Below are 19,550 nucleotides of genomic sequence, written 5' to 3'. Positions count from 1 at the left end.
CCAAAAACGAACAAATATTCATTTTTTATTTTTATAGATTTAACGAAAGAGAGTGGCCTAAGATAAGACCGACTAAACCAAAGAATGGGTTTTTCGGGTCAATTCAACTGAATTGTTATTTATTTTTAGCGACTCCTAAACTACATCTACTAAAAAGACCTCTAATACCAAGTTGTGTAGATGGGGACGTTCGGCTGTATCCCATTATTCTCGTCTTCACAAGCCAGGAATCGGGCCGAGAACATCACTCTGCAGTGCACACACACACACCCTGAATTTCATACTATTTATATAACCGTAAGTTTGATAAATCAATGTACAAGTTTTACTTCCTTCTCACACAATCCAGATAAAAAAAACAAAAATTAAAAATAAATAAATAAAAGAAGACAGGTTATTCATTCCCACCACCACTACTTAACCACAATAATAATACTCATGACATGCTTCTTACAACAACATAAGAGGACATAACATAATATAATCATTTGGTGCGTTTTTTGTCTTCAAGAGTCGCAGCTTCATTCAACATATCAACTGCGTCTTTCTGCATGTCCAGCTTGGCAAGCGCAACAACCTGCATGTAAAATGCAGTCGACCAATCAGGGTACACGCACTGCGCCTGCATCGCGTCACGAAGGGCGGCATCGGGTTGGTCACACATTAGGTGGCAGAGGCTGCGTCTTGCATACACGGTTGGTGATATCATCGTGCCAACATCAATGAACTGCACATTAAAGTCAAAGATAGTTTCAGCTTATATTTAAAAATTAATACATTTCTCGTATGTAAGGGTTTGTGTTATGAGGTTAAAGTGCAAGAATTAAGAAAGGTATATTGGTCATTGTACTAATAAAATGGGTGAAAATGAAACATTTTTTGAAGTGTTTTGAGCAATATTGACCCGTTTGAGTTTAAACATAACCCAAATCGACCCACCCACATGAAGTTTCAACTAAATAACAAATTACTAAAAAGGCACTCCCTCCATCCCATTAAAAGTGTCCATATTTCCTTTTTTATTTGTCCCATTACAAATGTCCACTTTGAAAATTTATTTGCCAATTTCCAAGTTTACCCTTAAACACACACAACTAACAATAATAAACAATATTTATGGACCCAATTTTTAAGGGCATTATTGTCATTTGGTGAGCAAAAAAAATAATAATTTAATCTACCTTAAACTTTGTGTTTTTCAAACTAAGACACTTTGACCGGGACGGAGGGAGTACTACTTTTTCTTTCAGAAAACCAAAAGGAAGATAATTTCATATGTACCCTTTCATATATACCCCTCAAAACTTGACATAATTACCAAACTAACAAGTATAATATCAAACATACCCATTTACATATTTTGACATAATCCCCTCCTCTTATGCACAAGGATTTATGTTATTATGTTAACGTGTAGGAAAAAGAGAAGGGTATAATGGTCATTGTCTTAGATGAAATGGGTAAAAATGAAAACTTTAAGTGTTTCGAATGGGTATATTTGTAGGAACAAAAACATTATTTGACCCGTTTGTGTATAAATATAACCCAAATAGGCCCATTTAAAAGTAAACGGGTCACGATTGTCACTCCATTCACTAAATCTTTTTGACACTAGTGATAAATAAACTAGTTATGAAACACTAGTACAGTCGTATCTTCTTTAAACACTGAAGCAATAACAAATGAAATCAAGGAAGAAGTTTGCAGACTAAAAAAAATGTTAATTACTCAGATAGTTCCTGTGGTGGTTTTCTAGTTAAGTGGACGTGAAATGGCTAAAATACCCTTAATTATTAAAACAAAATAAGTACCTGAGAGTAACAATCAACTGCAGTTCTAAAATCTTTATCACGAAAAGCTAGATCCCCACGCTTCCTCGCCTCCAACATATCCCTCATTTGTTGGGTCCACTCTTGAAACGAAAGCTAAAAAAAACATCGTCATCAAAACACATACATCAGGATCATGAAACAAAAACATTTAACTAAATCAAATGTTTAAACTGGATTAACCTCATTAGTGCCTTCATCATCTTTATAATGTGTCATGACTAATATCTGATGAATGGCTGTCAGATCCATCCTTGAACATGCATCACCCATTGGAGAAAGCGGATGTGGCGGTGTGGATGGTGCTTCTTCGTGTTTTGGGATCCCGAGCATTTGATAAGACGGGACCTACAAATGTATATTATTTACATTTACTATTGACTTTATCAAATCAAATCAATAAAAAACAAATGTATATTATCGTTTACACCCTTGTTATGCTTCATCAATAAAAATCAATTAGTCAAAAACAAGAATGAAACTAGTTACTGACATCTGGTTTGTTCTGCAACGGAGCGAGTGTTGCAACAAGTTCTTTAGTATTAGGTCGTTCCCTTGGTTCATACTGCAAGCAACGTGAAGCAAGATCAAAAACAACGGTTGCTTCTTCGGTTGAAAAGTTCCCCTCCAAATGTGAATCCATCAATAAAAGAATGTTTTTGCCACGAATCATTTCAAGTGCCTGCAACAAACATCAAATGTCCAAATAATTAAGTATTAAAAGTTATTTATGCATTGATGCAGCTTACGTGACTCGGAGGAATATGTTTTCCACTTAGAAGATCCAAAAAAACGGTCCCGAAGCTAAAACTAACACTTTCGGGAGTAACCCTCCCTATTTAAGAAAACAAAACATAAATATTAGGTGACAATGCTTATAATTATCAAATTTGGATGATATTTTAACTCACATGGATAATATTTACTGGTAAAATAAATAAATTTAGGTAGATAGAAATATGTTGTATGGTGAAAAGAAGTCAAAAGTTTTTACAGCCAACTAGATTGCTTTATTTAGAAAAAACGGATAACTATTTTGATGATAGTTTTGGACTTTGGAGATTATACATAATAAAAATCAATCATTTATGAACTCCAAAAAAATGTAGGAGTGCTAAACGAGTCGTGTTCGCAAGTTGGCGGTTCCAACTCAAAACGAATACGGAAATCATGCTAGACATATGAACACGAACATGACACAAATGTTTGCGATTGACACAAACACGACCCATTTAACCAGAATTTTTTTTTTATTTTTCACAAATTAGTACTATAAAATCACAACTTTACAACAAAAAATACAAATGTACATAATCAATTTCGCTTTTCAGTTTTAAATGCTGGCATAAAATATCCAACCAATTTAATCTATAGTATAAAACGCATTTAAAATAACAAATCGTTAAACGGGTAAACCCATGAGCCAAGCGAGTTGACAGGAAAACAACCTGTTTAGCTAAAATGGTTCAAGTACTAAACCAAAACCCATGTCAAAAATTCACTCCAAAGGTTATAAAAATTGATCTATAATTTTCTGATCAGGGTCAAAATAATCTTCAAAAAAGTTTTATACTTGTAGACGCGGTAAAAAACTGCTGCAACAAAATTAATTATAAAATTCATATAAATGTACGTTTGAAACAATGTACCGTTTCTTAGATACTCAGGAGGAGTGTACGCAAGATTCGTGCTGTAGCTTTTTCCATCTCGACTGTTTTTCATCAAACCAAAACATGAAAGCCGTGGATCACCATTCTGTCACACATTCCAATCAACTTATCAAATTATTTTTATCAACACCAAAAGGGTACTCGTGTCAGGTAGTCAAAGATATTATATTTCAATACCATGGTGTAAAAAGGCGTTCCGAGGCGCGCCTCGAGGCTTACGCCTCGGCAGCCTCGGTGGAAAAACGCCTTAGAGGCTTAGCCTCATAAGGGTATAATGAAACCTAAGCCTCGACCTTTGCGAGGCGGTTCGAGGCGGTCCAAGGCGGTGAGGCGTCGAGGCTTAAGCCTCACTAGAAGTTGTAAAATATGCCATTTTTTTTGTTTTTTGGACTTTTTTTTGGTTGAATATGGTATTAAGGAAGCCACAAGGCACTTCTCAACTTCCGACGGCTTATGCCGGCGCTAGAAGCATGCCGAAAACCTACCGGAAAAATTAAGAAGAGCGGCTGCAGGAAGTAGAAGCTGCGTGAAAAAGCGTTTTAGCCTCTTAGGTTTAACAAAGTATCGGTTTTTTAATATTTAACCTGTTATCTAAAACAAGTTTACATTTAGTCCCTAAAAGTTGTAAATTTTTACATAAAAAGTGTAAAATTAGTTTGTGTACCTTAACATTTAACCAGTTTATCTTCACTAGTTTATATTCGATCCATAAACTTATAAACTTTTACATAAAAATTATAAAACTAACATTATTTATATAGATTATATATACATTTTTAATTTTTTAACGTTAAAAAGTGTGATTTATAGATTATATATATATACTTTTTATTTTTTTTTAATTATGTTTCGAGGCTTACGCCTCGGTCCGCCTCAAGGCTTACGCGTCGAGAGTCTTAACAGAAAACGCCTCGAGGCTCATTTCCGCCTTTTTAAACCTTGTTCAATACAGAACATATTAATAATATACAAATAGGAAAAATTACAGCACCTCATCAAAGAGAACTCTATATGCATTCAGATCATGATATAATGGACGCCCTTCGGTACTGCAGTAATCCAATGCTTCAGCAATACATAAAGCAACTCGTAAACGCATTGCCCATTCGATTGTTTGATTCTCCCCTGTGAATTATATCACAAAGGTATCCATTTTAAATAAGATACACAATAATCAATTGTTAATGATTATTTCAAAACTATTACTAGCACAATAATAATATTCTAAAATCATTAAATAAGATGATTTTAAAAGTTGTACAAATTAGAATATGAAGACATACAGTGAAATAGATGTTTGGCTAGAGTATCATTAGGCATATACTCTGCAACAAGTAGCCTTTCATCCCCGTCACAACAATAACCGATCAAATTCGCCACCCTCTTATGCCTCAGTTTTCCAACTCCCCATGCTTCATCCTTACAAAACAAAAAATTAATAATCATCATTTTCTATTAATTATCATGAAAAAAGCTATCCACTTTCAAACCAGATAACAATGCTAAACTTTGCACAAAAAGAAGTAATTTATATTAGATCTATGAAGAACAAATAGTAATCTTACAACTTTAATAACTAAAGATTCAAGTACCAATAAATCATTACGCATAAAACAAAAATTCCCAAATCAAACAAATTTTCAAAAAAGAGCAAGAAAATGTAAATCAAAGTAATGAATTTGAGTTGCAAGCTAAGGGGACGACTGGATATGTGTTTTGAAAGTGACGCTACAAATCAATATTTAGTATAATACTACAATTTGCACAAAAAATGATTTTAACAAAAATAATGTTGGCTAAGATGGTTTTTTGGGCATTTATAATAACACAGGTTGTTCAAAATCACTACTTTAATAACAGAATTTTAAGTACAAATAAAACAGCCACCCAAAATCAAGCATGCTTTTAAATAAAAGATCGAATGAAAATTCTTTCTTTACATAAAATGTAATGAATTTAAGTTGCAAACTAAGAGTGCGAGTGAATATGCATTTTGAAAGTGATTATCCCAATCATATTTAGTGTTTGAAAATATGACAAAATACCCTTATTTCATACATAAACTCTTTAAATAATCATTATTTAATGACCAATCTACACCATCTAAAGTGATTATTATCGGTTGAAGCAGTAAAAACCTGTCCAAATATTATCTTTGATAACTTATATCGCATACTAACATTCAGAAAACAAATCCAAACACCTCGCTACATTAAAACCCTAAAACCCCTCAATAACAAACTACAACAATCCCAATGCAACGCCCTGCTTGCGGTGCGCGCATATAATGTATATATGCGTGAACCCTCAGGTGGGCAAAAGTAAAATTGCACTAATTTTGACATTATTTTACTAATCTCATGAAAATAACGTTAAAAGTGGCGGAAGGTTAATCAGGCATCATGTGGTGGCGTTGATAGCCGAAAGACAAGGGCACATGCACCAATCAGCCGGTGTCCCGATGATTGAGTGCTATGTGCCTTATGTCCAAGGCTTGATGCAAAACTACTATCGAGCCGGGGGTCTCACCGGAAGCAGTCTCTATATCCCTATGGGATAGAGGTAAGGCTGTCTACATCTTACCCTCCTCAGACCCTACCATAGCATTGCTATTGGTGGGATATACTGAGTACGATGATGATGATGATGATGATGATGATGATGATGATGATGAACAATCCCAATGCACAATTAATCAAATCAAGAATACCAATTTAGCAAACCTAATCAACCACATAATGGCATTCAAAACAGAGCCACACAACACTAAAGCATGAGATCAATATCGTACCGAAAAATAGAAATATACCGTTACCAAAAATGAGCAAAACCATATACCGATATTGTACAGAATACTCTACCAAAATTACCGAATTTTTTTGTTCGATACGGTACCATTGAAAATACCGCAACAGAATGGTACCAATACCAAATACATAAAAAAAAAATAATACTACCGGTACCGATTGTGTTCAGCCAGTACAACAGTATACCCTAAAACCTTCAAATAATAACAAACCACAATCACCCAAATGCACAATTCATCGAATCAAGAATACCAATTTAGCAAACCTAACTGCATAATGCCATTCAAACAGACCACACAACACTAGGGATGAAATCAATATTGTACCGAAAAATAGAAAAATACCAAAAACGAGTAAAACCATATACCGAATATTGTACCAAATTCTACCCGTACCAATAAAAATACCAAAACAGAATGGTACCAATACCAAAAACATTAAAAAATTAAATACCCGTACCGGTCCTAAGTCAGTACAACAATAAACCTAATCAACCACATAATGCCACTCAAAACATACCCACACAGCACTAGTGATGAGCTCAATACTGTACAAAAAAATAAATAAATAAATACCGACACCAAAAACAAGTAAAACCATATACCATATATTGTACCAAATTCTTCTATCCGGTACCAGTACCATTGAAAAAATACCGATAAAATACCGGTCCCCATATCAATTGTGTTAACTCGGTACAACAGTAAACCCTAAAACATTATGAACCCAATTACCCAAAAGCTCAACTACCCACAAAATGGCACTCAACAGTAAACCCTAACCCCCAAATCCCCAAACCCATACCGCAAACTGTTTCGGATCGGGCCACGCCATTTTCGAGAACTTCTTGACCGCAATCCACCTCCGATTCTGCAGCCTCCCTTTGTACACAACATTCGGCGCCTTCTCGCCGCTTTCGGACACAATAAACTCCGCACTAAAGTTATTAGTCGCCCCCTTTAAGTCCACCAACGAATACTCTGAAAACACCGGCACGCCGCCGTTATCTCCGGCGAAAGCCGCCACCTTTCCGTTCGACGGCGGGTTTTCTGATCTGGGTTCTTTAGAAAAACAAGAATTGCAACAACCCATTTCGCCAATTGGTTGCTTTTTGCTATTTTCAGTCAAGAACAGACATTTCAAGAAAAGGGTGTTAAAGGGGTTGAATAAAAATGGGATTTTTTTGGGTTTGGGAAGTGGGTTTTGGAGGAATAATAAGAAAGATTAGAGATTTTGTAAAAAGTGTGAGTGTGAATGTATGTATGCACTCGTGTGGAGAGAGCATCTGAAAGGCGGTAAGAGGATGAAAGTGGAAGTGTGGAACCACTAGAGAGAGGTTTTGTAATATGGATATTTTGATTAAAGACAAATTTAGGAAGAAAATCTTGAGATTTGGGGGAGAGATTATTATATTATTTGTGATGTTAACATGTTTTTAAGGTTGGATGGTTTTAACATGGTATAAATTATTTGATGGTTGACAAAGAGAATTTGATTAAAACTATCATTACCCTTGTTATTGTAAGGCTGAGGGGTGTGGGGCTTCAGCATGGGCGCGAGAGGCCATCCGCTCGCGCCCCGGGGCGTGAGCACCACACCACCGAGGCGCGAGAGGGGCGCGAGCACGGGAACCAAGGCGGGCGCAAGGCCGGTAGCGGGAGGAAAATGGCGTAAGTGGCTTGGGAATGCGTGAAGGAGCCGTTGGGATGAAGAAAAGAGCTGTTGGGCTCTTTAATTTTATTAAAAAAAAAGTTTTTCCTCTATATAAACCTTACCACACCCATTATCACATACCACACCCAAAATCACATAAAATAATTACCACAACTTCAAAAAAAACCCAAAATCAACCCATCTTCAAAACCTTTTTTTTAAAAACATGGCTGGAAATTGGTACCCAAACCTACATTCAGATTATATTGACGATTTATGGTCGTCACCGGACCAACCGATGTTTTATTCGGAGCCGCAACAATCATCCGGCTTTCAACCATCCAACATACAACCGTCTCCTAACTTTGTTGTTCCGGAGACACAAGAATCACACGGTGAAGCTGCGGGACAAAGAAGACGCGTCCACCGGAAAAAACAAGTTGCAACGGACGGGTCGGGTTCGGCTTCGACTCCGAGGACGAAACGTAAAACCACTCCGTGGTCATCGGATGAGAAGGAAGCCCTGTGTCGGGCTTGGATAGTCATTTCTGAGGATCGGCGTTGCGGTAATTGTTTTAACGTTTTTAAAAATGATTTTTAATAAAAAAGTTAAATGACTTACAGATTTATTTATGCATTTTGCAGCCGACTACCAAAAGAGCAAGGTCTTTTGGACAAAGGTTAGGGAAACGTTCTATTCGCTCGTTGGGAGTACAGAGCGGAACGCCGATATGATTTCGGGTCGGTGGTCCGAAATCAGAAAATTTGTCGGCTTGTTTACTAATCTTTTCAACAGGAACGCCGGTCGTATGAGACCAAGTGGCAGTGATGATTTGGCGGTTTACAATTTCACTGTCGAAGAGTGGAAGCAGGAGTGTCTACGGAGGTATGGGACGGTGAAGACGTGGGACGATGTAAAGTTGTGGGAGAGGTTGAAAAGGTGTGCCAAGTGGGTTGAGCTGGTGGCGCCCGATCATGATGCGGAAGTAGGGCCGAAACGGACTAAAACTAGTTCGTCTGGAGCGTATAGCACTTCTGCCGCGTCGGATTGCCGCGTTGGATTCGACCTAAACATTGCGGGGGAGGAAACGTCTTCACCGCCGAGGAGGCGGCCATTGGGACGGGACGCCAAGGGGAAAAAACCGGCTGAGGGGGGAGCCGTAAACATCGTCGATCTTGTTGAATCCCTCAATAAATTCAACAAAACCATGGAGGTGGTCTCTAATGACAAAAAGGAAAAAAGTCGAATGAGAGATTTGGACTTCCTTACAAGAGACTTCAGTAACCTAAATCCGGTCGATCAAATGCTGATGGAAAAGCAAAAGGAACGTATCCGAAAGAGGTTGATCGAAGAAGACCAAGCCGAAGAATAAGAATAATGTTTTTTTAGTACTTTAATTTTTATTTTATTTTTAGATATTAATGTTTTTTTTTAATGTGTGTTTTTTTTAATAATTTATGAGTTTTTTTTAATAATACGTTTTTTGAATATATTTATAAAAAAATAAAAAAAAAAAAATCCGCTGGAGCCCCTGCTCGCGCCCCTCCACACCAGGGCCAGGGGCTCCAGCGGGGGCTCCAACACCCATCTTATCCAGTTTCTCTCTCTGCCACACGTCACAATATTATTGGCTGGAGCCCCCACTCGCGCCCCCGTTAGAGCCCCCCACACCCCTCAGCCTAAGTTTTAATGAGTTAGTTATACTATTATAAATTAGATTAAAAATTCGTGTATTAAATTTGTTATTAAATAAAGAAAATATAAACTCAATTTATGTTAAATTGAAATCAATTTTCTTTACTTTTGCAAGTTGTAAATTTACCATACGAAGGGTGGAATGTGAGGTAAGAGAAACGAAAACCATGTGAGTGGGCCACGTAATTATGATGTGTGGCGGTGGACGTATGCTTTCCTATTCGTCTCGTATCTCATATTTTTCATTCTCTTTCCGTAGACATTAGCAACTTTTCATTTTTATATTCGTCTTGTATCTCATATTTTTCATTCTCTTTCTGTAGACGTTAGCAACTTTTCATTTTCTTCCATTAAACTATTAGTAAAACTAGATTAGAACTTGTGTGACACACTGGCTGGTCAAAAATACAATAAAACAAAATAAAGAAACATATATACTGATAATAAGATAAATAATGGGTTCATATTATATAGATAATTATTCTACTACTTTTAGTAAAACATATAAATTACAAGTCTTTAAATATTTCCTTAACCTTGGTTAGTAATCGTAACAAATGTATCGGAAAATTTTAATATATATCAATTAAATTTGGCAATTTGGATTTTAATAATCTCAATTTAATGCAGTTGGCCGATAATAATCCTAACTTAGAAAATAACTGTCACCGGTCCCAACTTTCATACTATTTGTTTTCATTGGGCCTTCGTTAAAAAAACCTAACGGCGTTAAGTTTTTCAAATTTCAGATTGATATTTAGGGCTTTTGATCAAAATGAGAATACGAATGATTGATTCAAAAACTTAACTCGAAAGGGTGCTCAAACAGCTTGATTTTTGTTAATTAAAAATTTAAACACCGGAATTGAAGCATCCTTTAGTCGTTTGGACCACCGTTTTGAGGTAAATTTTACATCAAACGAGATGTATCCTCATTTTGATCAAAAACCCTAAAATATCAGTTTGAAATTTGAAAAAAAACTTAAAGTCGTTAAGTTTTTTTCAACGGAGGTCCGATGAAAACAATTTGTGTGAAAGTTGGAACCGGTGACAGCTATTTCTAAGTTGAGATTATTATCAGCCAACTACATTAAATTGAGATTATTCAAATCCAATTTTCCATTAAATTTCAATAACTAATCAAATGTATCAAAAAAATTTAAGACTACCTTAAAAAGGTTTAATTTATATTTTTCTAAGTACGTACTATTGCAAATTTATAAAAATAATTTAAATGTCTTCGTGAATGGCCCGTTTACAACTTGACTGGAAACCATTATAATAACCACATTAAATTCTTTAACCCGTTTACTAAATTGGGTCACATGAAAAAAAAAATGAAAATTTTCTTCGCATATTAAAAGTTAAAAACCAAAAAGAAAACAAACATTTTACTTATAAAGTTATTGTTTTTTTCGTTTTTCCATTTTATTTTATCTGACAAGGAATTCACATTAAAATATATATATATCTACAGTTAAATATAAAAATACTATTAGACGCAAAAAAAATGTAAGTAACTATTCAGATCATGCTCGTTTGAACTATACATGAATCCAAGCCGGTCATTTAAAATTACTTACAATTAACTGTATGATAGGGGTGATATAAAGTTGCATTATGATGTGCAAACTAGACTGGTAAGATATTTGGGAGGGGTTCTTTTTGTTATCATGAATCATTTTTATTATCCTTATGTTTTCCTTAAAGACAGCTAAACTTAATATATACATATATATATACTAGCTTTTGAACCCGTGTAGTATACGGGATTTATCAAATAATAAAAATAAAAAGATCCATGATATAAAAGAAGTGAACAGAATTATAGGTAAAAAGAAGACAAAATATATAGTATAAACAATAAGAAGTCTAAAATCTCAAATTTACATATTTGATTTTTTATATATAACATTTGCAAAAATTGTTTTAACCAATAACCCGTGAATAACTATGATAAATGAGATGAGAGATTAGAGAATTAAAAAAGAAATTATAACCCATTTTTCAAAACTGTTTTGTCTCATGACCCATGGATATGTAGGATAAATAAGATGAGAAATTAGAAAACTGGAAATGAAATTATAACCCATTTGTTAAAATTATTTTTGCCCATGACTAATGGATAGTTGAGATAAATGACATGATAAATTAGAGAATTAGAAAGAAAATTATAACTCATTTGTCAATATGGTTTTGCTCCACAACCTATGGATAGGTAGGATGAATGAGAATAGAGATTAGGCCTAGAATAAATATGGGATTGCCACATCAACCTCATTATTTTCTTTTATTACTATAGTTAGATATATATATATATATATATATATATATATATATATATATATATATAGGATGAGTATCATTACAGAATTCTTAAATTATTTAAGAACTTGAAAGAACCTTTGAAAACTAACATTTTTTATAAAAAATTTTGTATGTTAATGATAGTTGAGTGTAGATTTATCATTTTTTATATGTATATTTACGATTACAATTTTGAAAATTAGTTTTTATACATATCTATGTTTTGTTTTACACCTATGTAAATTTGTTAGTACATAAATTTTACACATATGTAAACTTGTTATTTATAAATGTAATAATTTTTTTTATATAAAATATGATAAAACTACTCTTAAATAATGTTAATATATAAAAAAATTTAAAAAAATTTTTGGTTGTTTAGAATTCCTAAGAGTTTTTAATCTTTTTAACACTACGTGAATATCGATCTTCGGCCACACATGTGGTCTGGGCGATTTGCCACACTTCGGCTTAGATGTGTGGCTAAAAGGTCTTTGACAATGTTTGAAAACCTTCCAGAATGTTTTGGCCACACATATTATTCTTCATGTGACCATTCTATACCTACTCAGGTACTTTTCGCCACACTTTTAAAAAAACTAGCCACATTATAAAAACGTGTGGCGAAATGTGACCTACAGTCATAGTTTGTTTAATCTTTGATACATGTGACCAAAAACACATGCATTAGCCACAAACTGTGACATTAAACTAGCCACATATTTTAATAGTGTGCCCAAATGTGACAAACGACTACTGTATTGATAAGATATGTGTCTAAAAGGTAAAAGATATAGCCACTAATATTACGTTGTGTGACCTAATGTCACATTTTCTAGCCACATTTTTAATAAAGTGGCGAAATATGACGAATAACCATTGTATTTATTAGTAATGTGGCTAAAACGCTTAAAATATATGGCCACTTATACGAGGTTGTGTGACCAAAGAGTAGTTTACTTTTATTTTTCCTAAGTTTTTTATTGTCACGGATACACTTATTATGTGTGGCTATAAGTGAGAAATTGTCACACTTAAATATTTTTAAGTGTGTCCAAATGTAATTAATGGCCACTTATACGAGGTTGTGTGACCAAAGAGTATCTTAGTTTTATTTTTTATAAGTTTTTTATTGTCACAGATACACTTATTATGTGTGGCTATAAGTGAGAAATGGTCACACTTAAATATTTTTAAGTGTGTCCAAATTTAATTAATGGCCACTTATACAAGGTTGTGTGACCAAAGAGTATGTTAGTATTATTTTTTCTAAGTTTTTAATTGTCATAGATACAGTTATTATGTGTGGCTATAAGTGATAAATGGTCACACTAAAATATGTTTAAGCGTGTCAAAAACGTAATTAATGGCCACACGTTGATTTGACAAGTGGCGACGTCATCATTGCCTTTACAGTTTCTTGTGCCGCCAAATTCAAATTGTCAGGGAGATGTACCGCCGGGTTCCGTTGGTGTTTAAATACCAGTCACAATCATAATCACAATCCACAAATCACAATCACAACCCATAATCACAATCCACAATCACAATCACAATCCACATTTCTTCCGATTATAATTTTCGATAATGGCTTTAACATGGGTCGAACGTGCACTGGGTGCTCATGCCCCCATCTACTACGACCCCACATTTTTCAACATACGATTCCACTTTTCTTCCGGCGCTGTCCGGAGGAATCAAAGGGTGAGGTATGTGGACTATGTCCACCCTCACACCTTCACGTACCAACAACTTAACTGAATGGTTAGGTGGCTTGGGTACACGACTGCTGATTATTTCAGCATTGATATGGTAGTGACGGGAATCGAGGTGGCATACATCGAGTTGAACGACTTGGAACACTTCAAGGCGGTGTCCTTTTATGGGGCATTCCGTAGTCAGGTGAACCATCGCCTCCAAAGGCTTAGGGACTCCACCTATACCTCGGATGGCATGTACGAGAGGATCATGCCCTCTCATACTCCAGAAGAGAATCCGGATGTAGATTCGGATACGGAATCTACAGGGAGGTCTACGATGGATGTCGATGTAGATTCTGAGACGAAGTCAGATGCTAGGAGCTAGTTAGTTTTATGTAATTTGGTTTTCTATATTAATGTAAATGTTATTATTGTAAATGTTATTATATTTTGGTATTAATATGTTATGTGAATTGATTAATCATATTAAAAAAAAAATTTTAATACATAATCACTTATATTATGTGAATGTTATTATTGTAAATGTTATTATTAACTGTAAAGCGTGGAGCGTTTCCAAAGCGTGATATATATAACTGGTGGCTGAAATTTAATGACTGCGTTTTTTTAATACATAATCACTTATATTATGTGAATGTTATTATTAACTGTAAAGCGTGGAGCGTTTCCAAAGCGTGATATAAATAACCGGTGGCTGAAATTTAATGACTGCAATAAACCAACTATAAAACAACAGACTTTAATGCTTGCAATAAAACTGGTGGCTGAAATTTATTAGGCTTTAATATATATATGTTATGTGAATTCCAAACTTGGCCCAGAAAAAATCCAAGGTTCCACAGATCTAAAACTTCCCAAAGATCTTAAATTTTGATAAAATCCCTTCCAAAACTCAATGCCATCACCAAATCTAAGGTTACTGGTGATGACATTGAGTTTGGAAGGGGTTTTTCAAAACTGAATTTTTTTTGTTCAAAGGCTTCTTCAAAGTCTAAGACCCACATATGCTTTGGTCAAAGATCTGAGTATGGAGGGTACAATTTTGGTATGCAGGTTAGTGAAAAGAAGGGCATAATGGTCTTTTTTTATAAAATGAGTTGATAATGTTTTGCAGGAAACCAGCTGTTAAAAAGTATGTTGAAACATAACCAAATAAAGGTTGTGCAAGAAACAAAACCATCAGACGAAAAATGATGACTGTCACCGATTGCCGGTTTGGGCGGTTTCGCGGTTTCCAACCGAACCATGAACACCCTAGACAACATGATGCATTTTTGGGCTTTCTTTGTATTAATGTAACTTTGATATAGCACGAGTCAGTTATGAGTGTAATGACTTTATTGATCTTACTATGATACACTACAAGTCAATTGTGACTTTTATCGATGTAACATGATGTATGTTTGAACTTGACACCAACTGGCCAAAATAGCCAGAAGATGAAATGAATTCAACAAACCGGCCTGTATAAGTAGTAATAGTATTAAAAACAACCAATATTTTTTTAGTTTGAATTAGTAAGTACAAAGTAAAGAATGGTGATATCGTGTATCACAACTAAATTTAAACATTATTTACATCTAACTAGCCGAACGAACACAACTGTTAGGTCGACAACCCCGACATCGGTGTCAATCTCCATTACGAATAGTTGTAGGCTTTTTCCCGGGCCTCCAGCAATCATCCGGGGACTCATTACGAAGCAGTTGATTTGGTTGTACAAGTGACAATGTATACCCTCATGAGGTAAAGTTACCGTACTAAATTCCTCATTGACCTTATCATACGAATGCCTATAATTCTTGGGTGGAGTCATGAGGACAACATGGTTTTTTCTATCCAGCTGATCTTGAACATAAAATACCTGGCGTGCTTGCGAGGCCAATATGAACGGATCATCCTTGTGGCCAAATTTGTTTAGGTCGACCGACGCGTAACCAAGAATATCATGTTTGACATGTTTACGGTCAACCCATTGGCACATGAAGACCGGAATTCTTTTAGTATGATAATCTAGGACCCATATCTCTTGCAAAACCCCAAAAAAAGTTTTGTCCATAGGTCACCACGTCTTTTTTGATGTGCATGTCATCCGCCTCTACACCAACCCCGCCGTTCTGGTAAACTCTACCATCATGAGATTTTGTACGAAATTCAAAACCGTTGATGTCGTATTTGTAAACGTTGCGGTGTGCTCCGTGTGCAATCCACTTTACGGTTTCCGATATAGAACATGGGGAGCCCGCTAGCTCTCTTTCAACATGAATTTCATTACAAGGATTAGATTCTTCACCTACATTGCAGAAACTATAAAAGAATTTTAAAAATTATAGAAGACTTAATAAATTGATCTACCTTGTCGCATAACCAGTCACCAAACTTTAAAGTATGCTCCTTCTCCAGCAATGCTTGTCGTTTACCAGGCATTTGGTTTTTCAAAGAGGTCTTGTGTTGTCTGCAAGTAGGAGTATAATATATTATGAATTAATATATATATATATATATATATATATATATATATGGGTGCAGTTACTGTACGCTAATGCTTTAATGTACAGTATATTCTGATTTAATATATGGGTGCGTTTGCTGAGCGTTTATGTTGATTTAATATATGGGTGCGTTTGCTGAGCGTTTAAGTTTTCTATATACAGTAACTGCACCCTATATATATATATATAATTTAGAGTATATATGTTAGTAATACTTACTCAATATACGGCGCTATTTCAGGCGTATTCTGTAGCACATAGAAATGTGCTCTCTTGAAAGATCAGGAGAAACTTCAACTGATTTAACGCCTGTGACAGGAATTGTCTCCCCATTATCATCATGCTTATCATGTGGAATACCAACAGTACTCTTGATGTTTTTTTGGTATTCGCTCAGAAACTCGATTGTTTCTTCCGCAATGTTCTCCTCAGCAATGCACCCTTCTGGATAAGTTTTGTTTCGCGCATGCCCTTTGATAACCTTCATACACCTTTCAAAGGGATACATCCAACGAAAGCATGGTGGCCCACATAATTTTCTCTCTCTTACAAGGTGTACGGTTAAGTGAACCATGACATCAAAAAATGATGGCGGAAAGTACTTCTCCAGCAGGCACAGTGTAACTATTTGCTCTTCCTGCATCTTATCAAGCTCTTCTACAATGATTTCTTTGCTACAAATTGACTTGAAAAAAAACAAAGCCTGATTATAGCATTTCTCATTGGTTTTGGCATGTTGGACCGTATTGCAAGGGGCAGAAACAGTTGCATAAGCATGTGATAATCATGTGATTTAAGGCCTTGTAGTTTCCTTTCTTTAAGATTCACCAAACTAGAGAAGTTAGAACAATACCCTAGTGGAGCCTTCAATTTACACATTGTTTCAAGAAACATGTCCTTTTCTTGCGCTGATAATGTGAAGCATGCTGCAGGCAGTTCTGTATTGTTGCCTTTTGCTTTCGGTTGCAACTCCTTTTTAATCCCTAAAAATTCCAAATCCTTTATAGCTACCAATCCGTCTTTTGTCCTAACGGGAATGTTCAGCAACGTCTCGACAATACTTTCTGCCACATTCTTTTCAACATGCATCAAATCAATACAATGTTGGACAGGTAAATACTTCCAATAGCTGAGTCGTTGGTACCATATGTTGAACTTCTTTCAATATTGGTGCGGCGTTGTGTTATCCCTTTTCCTCTTACTCACACTTAGGGATTCAGATCCCTTTCCCCATTCATTGTTAATGTTTTTGACCTCGTCGTATATCTCTTCCCCTGTCATAGGCTCTTTAGCGGTTCTCATCTCCTCTTTTCTGTTGAACGTCTTTTTTTGTTTTCTGAAAGGGTGGTCATGTGATAAATACCTTCTGGTGGGCAGCATAACTCTGCTTCTTTGTGTGATAAAGTCAAACACACTGAGTGTCGCCCCGACACACCACACAACCTTTGAATCCACTACAAGGGCAACCACATAGTGTACCAAGAGCAGGGTAATCATTAATCGTCCATAATACAACTGCACGTAGTGTAAACATTTCTTGTTTATATGCATCATATGTTGGCTCCCCGACCTCAAATAAAGATGCTAGATTGTCAATTAAAGGCTGTAAAAACACATCAATATTGTTTCCTGGCACTCCGGATATTAATAAAGAAAGCATGATGAATTTTCTTTTCATACACATCCAAGGTGGAAGGTTGTAAATGACTGCTAAAACAGGCCAGGCACTGTGGTTTCTGTTGCCTCTATGTACGTCGACCCCATCAGTGCAAATCCCTAGACGAAGATTTCTTGGATCGCTTCCGATGGTATCGGAGTACCTGTCATCTATGGCTTTCCATGCTGGTGAATCTGATGGGTGGCGTAAAACACCGGGTTTATTGGTACTCGTGGCGTGCCATGTTAAATTCTCTGCTGTGGTCTTTGATTGAAAGAGGCGCTTGAATCGTGGATAAATGGGAAAGTACCACAATACCTTAGCGGGCGTGTTTATGTAAGTTTTGTTAGTCTTCTCATCCACCTTCCACCTTGACTTGTTACAAACTGGACATGCTTCCAAATCCTTGTAATCCTTATAGTAAATAATGTAGTCATTGATACACACATGTATCTTTTCGTATCCTGAGCCCATTGCCTTCATCATCCTTTTGCCCTCATACATATTATTTACCATTTCGTTATCTGCAGGTAGCATCTTTTTCAACAATTTCAGAAGTTCATCAACGAACTTATGAGGTACCCCGTGCTTAATCTTCAAGTTGAGTAGTTGTACTAATGCAGACAACTTGGTGAAGTCAAGACATCCTTTATAAAGGGGCTTCTCAGCGTCAACAAATAGTTGTAGAAACTGTTGATACTTCTTGTCGCCTTTGAAATTGTCTTTTGTAGCATTTACCATTTCTACAGTTTCACAGGCATCTGTTGGAATGTTGGTGTCAACAAACCCAATATTATTATCATAATTAGTTGGAATGCAGGTGCAGGCAAACCCAGTATTATTATCATAGTTATTTGGAATGCAGGTGCAGGCAAACCCAGTATTATCAACATAATTAGTTGGAATGTTGGTGTCGGCTTCTCCATGTTTTATCCAAGTAGTATAATTCTTATCAATTCCAAACTTGTACAAGTGATGTTCTACCTCGTCTACACTAAGAGATACGTGGTTCAAACACCGAACACATGGACATGAAACAGAAATTGGTGGTGATGTCTCCTTGCAATTACGAACTGAAAAATGTAGAAATGCCTTAACACCATCTCTATATGCTTTACTACACATGTCGCCTACTGATATCCAAAACTCATCCATCTTCCAAGAATTTTTTTATTAACTGTGTCATCGACGATGTATATATATATATATATACTAATTAACGCCAATAAATGTAACTGACTAAAAACAAAAATATTTTGTACTCACCTGAGATTAATGAAGCTGTTTGGTAGGATTGAGATTGATGAGAGTTCAACAAATACACTAGCAGATCATTTATTAGGGTTTGGTGAGATTGTGAGATATTATTTGGTCAATACTAATTGATTTGGGAGTCTTTCAGAAGATAACTCGATTAATTGGCGGGTAAAAATGAAAATTTCAAACTTCTAAATTTCGTTACATAAATATTAGAAGAGGTTCTATTACGTTCTCAGGGTGTAGCTCAAACGATTGAGGTGCTTGTGATTAAACATAGATTGCAAATATCGTGGGTTCGAAACTCAGGAGGGAACATATTTTTATTGATTTTTGATAATAACCTCTTTTTAATGAAATATTATAATAACCTCTTTTTAATGCGTGATTTTGGAAACACTCAAACTAAACTATTCATTAAGCCTTTAAATGCGTTCAGAAACATAAAAATACATCTTAAT

The 19,550-nt window shown here is 35.5% G+C and overlaps 1 protein-coding gene across 1 annotated transcript; it reads right to left on the bottom strand.

The window, feature by feature from the left end:
* Nucleotides 1-269: 269 nt before the first annotated feature.
* LOC143553915 (serine/threonine-protein kinase BSK1-like) lies at nt 270-7,422 on the bottom strand. The gene is made up of 9 exons (XM_077043801.1): nt 7,111-7,422; nt 4,783-4,918; nt 4,491-4,624; nt 3,479-3,584; nt 2,579-2,664; nt 2,323-2,511; nt 2,013-2,177; nt 1,812-1,925; nt 270-727 (listed from the first exon to the last, which is right to left on the bottom strand). The coding sequence occupies exons 1-9, from the start codon at nt 7,396-7,398 to the stop codon at nt 485-487; spliced, it is 1,461 nt and encodes a 486-aa protein (XP_076899916.1). The 5' UTR covers nt 7,399-7,422; the 3' UTR covers nt 270-484.
* Between the last annotated feature and the right edge of the window lie 12,128 nt (nt 7,423-19,550).

Source organism: Bidens hawaiensis, unplaced genomic scaffold (assembly GCF_021521415.1).
Source record: "Bidens hawaiensis isolate Kalapana, Puna unplaced genomic scaffold, B.hawaiensis_p1.1 tig00017448_1, whole genome shotgun sequence".
In the NCBI taxonomy this organism is placed as follows: Eukaryota; Viridiplantae; Streptophyta; class Magnoliopsida; order Asterales; family Asteraceae; genus Bidens; species Bidens hawaiensis.
This window is presented reverse-complemented; position numbering and strand designations above follow the sequence as displayed.